Consider the following 11807-nt stretch of genomic DNA (forward strand, 5'->3'; position numbering starts at 1 on the left):
CATCACTAAATAAATAAAAAGTGTTTAGAACTTTAAATATTAAATATTCCATAATCACCCCAGAACCCCGGTGTCACAAGTGCATGGGCAATCCTAGGAGAAATAAATAAAATACGATAACTGTCCGGAATACAAATTTGGACAGAAAGTAAATACAGTAATCTGAAGGAGTGCGGGTCGTCTCGAGAGATGTAGCTCACCTAGTTCTCCGTATCAACCATGCTGCAACGCCCACTAGGCCACTAGAGATACATGTGCCTGTGCAATAAAAATGCACAGCAAGTGTAGTATGAGTACCAAAACAATGCGTACCCAGTAAGTATCCACTCTAACCTCGAAGAAGTAGTGACGAGGGGTCGACTCCCACACTTACTAGTGGTCCAATAATATCGGGTACAGTAAGGAGTTGAATAACATGAAACAGAACATATATATGAAATAACCAAGTATAAACACGTGATACAATTCCCCTCTTTATAATTTTACTCAAGCTCTCATCTAGCAAGTTCCCTCCGTAATTGGAGCATATACAGATATGGTGAATTTCCTTAAGGAAGATGTCATAAGTCAAAACAGGAAAAAATCCCCAAGGTTCATTGGCCTCTAGCCAAATGTCACGTACGATTCCATGAGAATAGTATATATATATATATATATATATATATATATATATATGTGTGTGTGTGTGTGTGTGTGTGTGTGTGTGTGTATAAGAATTGCCGAGGTGTACGGCCCGATCCAATATAAAAGTAAAATGTGCATTGCGGAGGGTTGAACGACGCGAACCATAGATGCATCTATTAACCTGTCGAGGCGATCAGCCCGCTCCCATGAGAGTAGTAGAAGTAAATACCCCGCTCGCGAATCATACGTGCGACGCGGTCAAATATAGATTTAAGGAATTTCCCCGCTCGCGAATCATACATGCGACGCGGTCAAATATAAATTTATTAATACATCAAAATCCTTTTCTTGGTTCTTTAAAAAATGGAGACAGTTCAACGGGAAGCTTTTAAGGTAATTTTCCCGCTCGCGAAATATACATGCGACGCGGTTACACATAGATTTCATAAGTTATTAAAGGATTTTCTCAATTCTTTTTGAAAGCACTAAGTTTAATGGAAGCACTTAAATTCTTAAATTCCTCAATAAATATACCTTTCAACACAGTTATTACGCAACTCAAATCTTATTTCTGCTCTAGGCAAACAATAACATCAATCAATAACAATATCAACCAAGCATGTTGTAACCTAGGACTACCCGGACATAGGCATAATAGTAGCTACTCACGGACTCTCGTCCCCTCGTGCGTACGTAGCCTCCACAAATAGAAGCACATATCCAATTAATTCACCTATGAGGACAATTCACTCTTACATGGTCATAAAGGAGACTCACCTCGCTCCGAAGTTACATAATCGGCATCCCACGCCCTTCCGATGACTCAGATCGATGCCAACGCTCCCAAAGCTAGCCAAATAATGGGCAAATCAATTAAAATATATCCTAATACTTATAACAAAATAATTTATATAAATTCCCAACTACGAATTGAAAAGTTAACAAAATCACCCTCGGGCCCACGTGTCCGGATTCCGAAATTTTTCGAAGATAAACTTTAACCCAAACCTCACGAACTCAAATATACAATTTACTCTCAATTTCATGTCCAAAATCGTGGTCAAAATCCAAGTATACCAAATTTCTACGTTTTCCTCAAAATCCTTACTTTCTACTTATTTCCATGTTAAAATACACACATAATCGATGTATTTAACTCAAACTAGTATAAAACACTTANTTAAAGTTATTATTATCTTTTTTGTAATTGCTAACCTTAATTGAAGTTATTGTTATCTTTTCCGTAATTGTTTAACCTTAATTAAAGTTATTATTATCTCTTCCGTAATTGCTTAACCTTAATTGATGTTATTATTATCCTTTCCTTAATTTTTTAACATTAGTTGAAGTTATTATTATCTTTTCCTTAATTGTTTAAACTTAATTGAAGTTATTATTATCTTTTCCGTAATTGGTTAACCTTAATTGAAGTTATTATTATCTCTTTCGTAATTACGTAAACTTAATTGAAGTTATTATTATCTCTTTCGTAATTGCTTAGCCTTTATATAAGTTTGTTATCCTTTCATTGTTGACGTATTCTTATTTGGGGTCATTGATTCATACTATCACTCTTATCGTCGAATTGTACTTTGTGTTCTGAAGTTCTTGTATTGAATTACTTGTCATACTCTGATGTAATTATTGTTGTTGTTGTTGTTGTTGTTGTTGTTGTACTCTGACTTGATGAGCCGAGAGCTATGCGTGATTGTGGTACTGAAATTTGTTTGAGGAAAAGTTGTGGCATATGGGAATATCTGGTGAAAAGACCTTATATTGTGTTGTTATGTTTTGGCACACGTGATAATGTTGAGAGGACTGCCAGGGTGTTCGCACATGAGTTGTCCGTGCTATTATTGTTATTGATATTTTCACATGAGGCGTGACAAGACGGGCTATATATGTAGGTTTGCGCACGTGGAAAAATAAAGTGGGAATATTATTATGTGCGTGCAATGAGAGAAGGTGGGAATTTACTTTACTGTTGTGCACATGGCGAGACAAAGTGGGTTATGTCGGGAATGATTTGTGATGACTTGTGATGGCCTGGGGGCATTGTTATTGGTGATGTTTGTGTAGTGGTATGCCTACCTTGGGCGAGTTATACGTTGTATATTTTGTGGTGGCTTTTTCCTATGTTCCATTCATCGTCTCTACTCCTACTTGTTGACTTGAGTTGTGATAGAATACTTGCACAATCATACACGTATTTAATCACTCATATCTGTTTAAGAAGATGAATCCTGATGTTATTGACCATTTACATGTACTCTCGTCTACTTGCCTTCTATGTGAGAGTTGTCTTATCGGCACATGAGCTGTCTGTGCGGTCACGATTCATTGTTATTGTTGACATGTGAATTGTCCGTATATATATGAGATACTGCCACTCCCTTGGCACGTGAGTCGTCCGTGCGATTATGAATTATAATGTGGGCACGAGATGGCGAGTGATTAGGGTTCATGAATTGGCTGGGACCCGTGAAATATGACTATGAGGTGAAGTACCTAGGAGAAAATCCTTGGACAAATCTTGTGTGGAAGCGATTGCTCTTATTTGAGTGGTATTTGTTCCCTTTATTTGGTTTCACCGGACTTACGCTGTGTTTATCTTACTCTACGGCATTATTATTTCTTTGCTCCTTCTTGCTAATCGTTGTTTCTAGTATTTCATTGCGAGTATTGTTTTGTTATCCTTACCATGCTTAGCTTTATATTAATACTGTTTCCCCGTTAGTTCATCTTCATTCTTGTTCAGGTTGTTTAGTCTAGTAGGTGTTTTGACTGTCCCTCGTCATTACTCCACCGAGGTTAGTCTTGATACTTACCGGGTACCGCTGTGATGTACTCATGCTACACTATCTGCATATTTTTGTGCAGATCCAGGTACTTCGGATTAGGTTGATCACTACCTAGTTGTTCGGGTTCTACTGTGGAAACTCAAGGTATACCTGTCGTCGGGTTCGTAGGCATCAGAGTCTTGGCAAATAAAAATTGTACCCCAAAGTCCCCTGTTAAACTCACAAAGAAATAACAATTAGGCGAAGTTAAATAAGGATATATAAACGACATTCCATAATAAAGAAGGCCAAAGTTTTTGACCGACCGCACTAACTATTGTCCTAATATGTGTCGTACAAGGATTTCCAAATATTAGTAACATTCTCAAACAAAAACCAAAATAGGGGGAGAGGGATATTAAATTAGGAAAGTCCTAGTTCGATCTTAATTTGGATTACAAGCTTCCTCTATATATTACCGGAAACACAACATCAGCTGCACTCATCAATTGAGAAGAGCTAACTACACTATTACTACCAGTGATAAGTTGCTTCAATCTACCACAAAACAAAAAAACTCTTTCACAGGGAAAAGAATGACTTCTTGTCACAAAGCAGAAAATTTAAGTTTATGCCCAAGGGGTTGCGGCTTCTATGGTAACCCAAGCAATCACAACCTCTGTTCCCAATGCTATAAAGTTTTCTTGAATGAAGAAGCTGCCAAGAGTGCAATAGCTTTGTCTGAAAAGTTATCTTTTCTTACTATTGATGATTCTGTTAAAACTGGAAACGACGATGGTTTGAAGATGAAAACAAAGACAGAAAGGTGCAAGAGTTGTAAGAAGAAAGTGGGATTAATAGGGTTCAGTTGTAAGTGTGGTGGAATGTTTTGTAGGATTCATAGGTACCCAGAGGAACATGCATGCACATTCAATTTCAAGTCTATTGGACGAGCGGCTTTGGCTAAGGAAAATCCTCTCTGCAAAGCTGATAAACTTGAGTATAGGATCTAAGACATTTTCCTTTTGAGATTCTTTGACTCATACGTCTCTATAAATGTCATGTATACTATTTGTATTTACTAGTCTTAAGGTACGCGTTTTGCGCGTGTACCCTATATCAATAATATAAAATTTTAAAAAATTATATACATATTATTAAACTTTGTATATCTTACTTGCAATTATTAAGTGTCATTCGATAGTATTTTTAGAATTAGAAGTTTAATTGAAGAGTATAATAACTATGAACACTGGGCTAGGTTTTATCTAATAATAGAATTTAGTAGTATTTGTATATAACCAGAGAATGAAACATAATTTTCACAAAAATCTTTCTATTTATTTCTATTTTTTATTATTCCTAAGATAATTCAATTATATAAAATTAATTAATTTTAATTCTATTATTAGTATAATTTGATACTGAGCGTATTTTTCAAATATCCTACAAAATATTAATAAATAAATTTTTTGTCATTTTGAAGTTCTAATATTAGAAAAACTAACGCGAAAGATATTATTATGTTACATAATTCAAATAAGGATATGAGTTGAGTTGTTTAAGGTAAAATCTTAATTGATTTAAAATTTTAAATATTAGAATTNGCTCTTCCGATCTAAATATTAGAATTTCCTCCATAATCAAAATAAATAAATATTTAATAATCAAAATTTAGCTGATATAAAAGTCTTAAATATTTAAAATTAATTATATTATCATTTTTTCAAATGATTAAGTTAAAAGTGTTTTACCTTGTTTTTCAATTATACTGAGTTGTATGTTTATGTTTTCATTTTGTTTCTATATATTTCTCCCGCATTATCTCAAAACTTGGGTTTTGAGTTCAGAAAAATCTAAAGAGTACCAACTGATATTATACAAGATGTTTCAGATAGAACTTATATAATTCAAAGAAGGATTAAATGTACAAAATTTAGTTCATTTAACACTTTCAATCTCTGAGCACAATTTTTTTTTAAATTACATAATAAAAATCAATATAATGTCACGATCCAAAATCCATCAAAGGCCGTGATGGCGCCGGACACTTCGATCAAGCAAGTCAACATTAAATAATTAATTTAACTCTCATTTTAATATTTTAGGAGCCATAATTTTCTTTAATTTAACTAGTAAAAAGTAATCATCACTAAATAAATAAAAGTGTTTAGAACTTTTAATATTAAATATTCCATAATCACCCCAGAACCCGGTGTCACAAGTGCATGGGCAATCCTAGGAGAAATAAATGAAATACGATAACTGTCCGGAATACAAATTTGGACAGAAAGTAAATACAGTAATCTGAAGGAGGGCAGGTCGTCTCGAGAGATGTAGCTCACCTAATTCTCCGTATCAACCATGCTGCTACGCCCACTAGGCCACTAGAGATACATGTGCCTGTGCAACAAAAATGCACAACAAGTGTAGTATGAGTACCAAAACAACGCGTACCCAGTAAGTATCCAGTCTAACCTCGAAGAAGTAGTGACGACGGATCGACTCCGACACTTACTAGTGGTCCAATAATATCGGGTATAGTAAGGAGGTGAATAACATGAAACAGAACATATATATGAAATAAGCAAGTATAAACACGTGATACAATTCCCCTCTTTATAATTTTACTCAAGCTCTCATCTAGCAAGTTCCCTCTGTAATTAGAGCATATACAGATATGGTGAATTTCCTTAAGGAAGATATCATAACTCAAAACAGGGAAAAATCCCCAAGTTTCATTGGCCTCTAGCCAAATGTCACGCACGATTCCATGAGAATAGCATTTATATATATATATATATATATATATATATATATATATATATATATGTATGTATGTATATATATATGTGTGTGTGTTTATGTGTATAAGAATTGCCGAGGCGTACGGCCCGATCCAATATAAAAGTAAAATGTGCATTGCCGAGGGTTGAACGACGCGAACCATAGATGCATCTATTTACCTGCCGAGGCGATCGGCCCGCTCCCATGAGACTAATAGAAGTAAATACCCCGCTCGCGAATCATACGTGCGACGCGGTCAAATATAGATTTAAGGAATTTCCCCGCTCGCGAATCTTACATGCGACGCGATCAAATATAAATTTATTAATACATCAAAATCCTTTTCTTGGTTCTTTCAACAATGGAGATAGTTCACCGGGAAGCTTTTAAGGTAATTTTCTCCGCTCGCGAAACATACATGCGACGCGGTTACACATAGATTTCTTAAGTTATTAAAGGATTTCCTCAATTCTTTTTGAAAGCACTAAGTTTAATGGAAGCACTTAAATTCTTAAATTCCTCAATAAAGATACCTTTCAACACAGTTATTACGCAACTCAAATCTTGTTTCTACTCAAGGCAAACAATAACATCAATCAACAACAATATCAACAAAGCATGTTGTAACCTAGGACTACCCGGACATAGGCATAATAGTAGTTACGCACGGACTCTCGTCACCTCGTACGTACGTAGCCTCCACAAATAGAAGCACATATCCAATTAATTCACCTATGGGGACAATTCACTCTTACAAGGTTATAAAGGAGACCGACCTTGCTCCGAAGTTACATAATCGGCATCCTACGCCCTTCCGATGACTCAAATCGATGCCAACGCTCCCAAAACTAGCCAAATAATGGGCAAACCAGTGAAATTATATCCTAATACTTATGACAAAATAATTTATATAAATTCCCAACTATGAATTGAAAGTTGACAAAATCGCCCTCGCGACCACGTGTCCGGATTCCAAAATTTTTCGAAGATAAACTTTACCCCAAAACTCACGAACTCAAATATGTAATTTACTCTCAATTTCATGTCCAAAATCATGGTCAAAATACAAGTATACCAAATTTCTACGTTTTCCTCAAAATCCTTACTTTCTACTTATTTCCATGTTAAAACACATACATAATCGATGTATTTAACTCAAACTAGTATAAACCACTTACCTCATGATTGGTGGTGAAAATGGTACCTCAATGTTTCTCCAAAATCGGCTCCCATGGAAGCAATAGGGTTGAAATGAGCCAAACCCCTGATTTAAAGAACCTCATTGCCCCCAGCATTTCCGCACCTGCGGTCACTTGAACGCTTTTGCGGTTCCGCAGGTGTGACCCATAATCCGCTTCTGCAGTCTTCCTATAGCCCCTGAACTTCCGCATTTGCGCCCTTCCTTCCGCAGGTGCGGTCCCGCTTCTGCGACGGGATAACCGCATCTTGAAAGTACAAGAGGGAAAGGGAGGGGGGGTGAATTGTTTATTTTAAAAAATAATTGCTGCCAATTGACTATTTTTCTAATGAGTCGACTATATATAATGAATTAATAGCAGTAAGGACAAAATTTAAGTGCAAGAATAAAAGACACCGGAATTTTTATACTGATTCAGAATCATTGTGAATCCTAGTCCAGTCCCCTTAAGTTGCAAGGGAGTTCTCTTTCTGTGAATGAGTTTCTCGAATACACCGTGATTGGTGTGATCTACACCAATAGCTCAGTTCCTATATCACTTGTTTCTCTTTGATACAATGCCTCACCAGTATGTTCCCTATTTCTTCTCTAACTTGTTACACAGCAGATCTAGTATAGCTACAATGTTTGTTTGTAGTAGAACAAAGAGAGAGTATTTGGTTCGATCAAAAGTATCTGGTGCTATGGTACAGATACAAGTTTAAATACTTTGAGAGAAACTTGGTTTCTGGAGAGATTTGCCAACCCAAGAGATTTGATCTTTGGAAAGAAATTGATTCTTTTCAAGAATAAGGTTATTCAGCAACGGCTATGGCTTGACGAAAGACTTCAATTAATTCCTCTGATAGCACTGGATATCCTTCAAGATTTGGTATCCTTGATTGTTTATCTTGCAAGATCTTCGATACTCTTGATTGATTTAATTCCTTCAGCTTAGCAAGATCTTCGATACTCTTGATTTATTTGATCCCTTCAGTTTAGCCTTGATTCTGTCTGTATCATTGACTTCGTTAATCTTGGATGCCTTCCTTAATTCTCTCTGATGGATTCCGTCAATCTTGTACGCTCTTCATGATCTTTTCTGATTGAGTCCTTCAGTCTTGAATGTTGTCCATGAGTTGCTATACAAAGAATAAATATATTATTTTCATCATTAAAATCAGATCTAATAATCTCCCCCATTTTGATGATGACAAAATAATATATGTATAAATAATAGTTGACTTCCCTGTATATTCCTCCCCCTCAATGGGAGCGGTTGACTTTCTCTGGTTGTAGTTGGTACACTCATGCAGTCGATACAGTCAACTTCTTCTATAGGATCTATGACTCCCCCTCAAGAGGTGCCGATCTATTTACTTGCACTTACCCTTCAGTCGACTTATCCGTGTATGTACCTGTACAAATACATATATCTTCTCTCCCCCTTTTTGACATCAGCAAAGAGGGAACAGTAAAGCAAGACACATACTAAAGCACATACTAAAACAGGATTTATAGCATGATATGCTGGCAAAGTTAGAGCAAACAAATAGGAAAACAAAAAAAAAATTATCCACCGACTGATTTTTCAGCCCAAAAACACACAGCAAAAGAAACATTGTCTTAAACTTCCACATTAACGATGCAGAAAATAGGTAAGAGTATTGCAGATCGCCTCCTTCAGTCGATCAAAACTAGCATTGGCTGAAACACTCATTCCATCAAGCCTGTCATGAATCTCCTTGAATGCTTTGATAGCATTTTCCCTTACTTTGAGAACTGCAACTCTGATTTTTGAAACATCAAACCCTGTTTCTTTGAAGATAGCATGAATATCACCAACAGTGGACTGAGTGGCAGAGAGAAGATCTTTGATTGCAAATAGCTGATTGTCAGGGTCAATGAGACTAGGATGGGAAACAGAAGGTCTGGGTTTTGTATACGGCAAAATCGAAGGGTCCAATTTCCCGTCATTAAAGCATTTCGGAAGATTGCCTTGAAGCCTCAAAGCTGCAAAGATGCGCTCGAGTCTTCTCCCTCGGAGCCCATCGACACCCGACCTTAAGAGGGTATCGGTCGGGGATAGAGTAAAAATGGGAAGTTCCCAAGACGCGACTAAGTCTGTTGCGGCTGAGTTTGACAAAGCATAGCCAGACTATTCTGAGCCCTACTCGGGGCGTCATTTCCAGCCGTCCCATCTCCACACCTTTACAGCTAATGTATGCCTTGCCATATAAGCTTCCCCCTTCTATATAAAGGGGATTTTTACTATTGTAAGGAGAACTGATGTTGCTCCAAAGACTCTACATGAAATATATGATAACTCTCTCTCTTTCTCTCTAATACACTCTCTTGATATTGTTGCTCTATCTTATTATCTTCTTACTCGTTTTACATTTATTTCTTGTTATTGGCCATAAAGAGCCTCCTTTTAATATTATTGCATCTGTTAGCCCTTCCCCGATCGCCCTTGATAACTCGAGTCCGAGATCGGGACCCGACCTCGAGGCCCCAAATCGACCAGCTCGAGGCCCCGATCGGCTATCTCTCAGTTCGATTACTGCTTTATTTTAGCTCGCGTCTCACCCTTAAACTACACACACATAGCATCAACTGCTCCACAACTAGCATAAAAATAGATCACGTATTTTTAGAGTCCCATCAACAAATTTAATTGTTATTACCATTTTCATGGTAAACAGTTTGGCACCCAGCATGGGGCTAAAAATAATAGTGATTATTTTCTTGCTAGTTTCATTACACAACGCAAGTTATCTTTCACACTTCTTCTTGTCAAAGATCTTCGATTTCAGGTCAAAATGTCTGGCTTAGTGAATAGAGTTGAGAACAACAACCTCGAAAACCACAGGGAGAATGATGTAGGTGTTCCAATCGTCGGCGTGCCACCATTAAACCCCGATAACGCACCTGGACCGATTCCAGCGGACGCGGGTTTGCAAGACGCATAGAAGGTCGACGAAACTTCACACACCGACAAAAGCGTACAGCAAGACGACCAATAGGAAGCTCGAAAAACCCCAGCTCGGGAAGCACAAGAAGTTAGCCTTCATGTTATTTTTGAAATGTTGCAGGCACAACAACTGGCTATCGCTCAGCTACAAAGCCACCCAAAAACTCCCAGCATCGTAGCACCAGGGACAACTCCCCCGGCCGAACAGGTACCAGAGAGATTGAGCAATAATGGTTCGATAGCCGACCCTGCTATCGTAAAAATTCTCAAGGATCTTACCAGAAGGATCGAGTCGGGCAAGAAGATGATAGCTGCCAACGACAAGAAGGTCGAAACTTACAACTCCAGGGTCGACCAGATCCCGGGCGCGCCCCCGGTCCTGAAAGGCGTATATTCGAGGAAGTTTGTGCAGCGGACGTTCCTGGAGGAAGCTGCTCTGAAACCCATCCCAAAAAAGTTCAGAATGCCAGAACTCCCGAAGTACAACGGGACCTCAGACCTCAACGAGCACGTTACCGCCTACACGTGCACAGTAAAGGGCAACGACATAAAAGACGACGAGATCGAGTCCGTCTTACTGAAGAAGTTCGGGAAACGCTCTCGAAAAGGACCATAATGTGGTACCATAATCTAGCTCCCAACTCCATAGACTCATTCTCCGTGCTGGCAGACTCCTTCATAAAGGCGCATGTCGGTGCCATTAAAGTAGCAACGAGGAAATCTGACGCATTTAAGATCAAGCAAAGGGAGAACGAAATGCTGCGAGAGTTCGTGTCGCGCTTTCAAACGGAACGAATGGAACTGCCCCCGGTCTCCGACGACTGGGCGGTACAGGCCTTCACTCAAGTTCTAAACGAGCGGAGTTCAGTGGCCTCGCGGCAGCTGCAAGAAAATCTGATCGAGTATCCTGCCGTAGCTTGTTCGGATGTCCACAAACGATTCCAGTCAAAGATCAGGGTCGAGGATGATCAATTGGGATCCCCTTCGGGCTTAATATACCCGAACAAGCTCTTAGCAAAGGAGTCAAAGCCAAACAAAGAAAGGTATCAGCTATATATCGAAGACACGAGAAACGCCCCGAGATGCAACCTCGCAATAACCGACCGGTCAACCGAGGGCAGAATCCCCGAAGGTTCATTAACAGAGCCAGATTCAACGGAAATACGGGGCCAACAGGGGCACCACGCCTATCAGAATACAACTTCAACGTTGATGTTTCAGACATCGTGTTCGCCATGGGCAAAATCAAGGATACCAGATGGCCCAGGCCTGTACAATCGGATCCTTCCCAAAGGAATCATAACCTGGTATGCGAATTCCACAACACACATGGCTATAGAACCGAGGATTGTAACCAGCTATGAGAGGAAGTGGCCAGGTTAATCAGCAAAGGTCATCTCAAAAAAATTCTTGAGTGACCGAGCCAAAAATCAGTTTCGAGAAAGAGAGGCGGCCAAAAAGAATA

General features: G+C 38.4%; 1 protein-coding gene across 1 annotated transcript; it reads left to right on the forward strand.

Annotated features, from left to right (window-relative positions):
• The first annotated feature begins 4000 nt into the window (after positions 1-4000).
• LOC109213675 (zinc finger A20 and AN1 domain-containing stress-associated protein 7-like) lies at positions 4001-4417 on the forward strand. The gene has a single exon (XM_019377500.1). The coding sequence runs from the start codon at positions 4001-4003 to the stop codon at positions 4415-4417; it is 417 nt and encodes a 138-aa protein (XP_019233045.1).
• The last annotated feature ends 7390 nt before the right edge of the window (positions 4418-11807 follow it).

Source organism: Nicotiana attenuata, unplaced genomic scaffold (genome assembly GCF_001879085.1).
Source record: "Nicotiana attenuata strain UT unplaced genomic scaffold, NIATTr2, whole genome shotgun sequence".
NCBI classification, from domain to species: Eukaryota; Viridiplantae; Streptophyta; class Magnoliopsida; order Solanales; family Solanaceae; genus Nicotiana; species Nicotiana attenuata.

Coding starts and splice junctions, on each gene's coding strand:
- LOC109213675 (XM_019377500.1), top strand. CDS start 4,001: ATGACTTCTTGTCACAAAGCAGAAAATTTAAGTTTATGCCCAAGGGGT.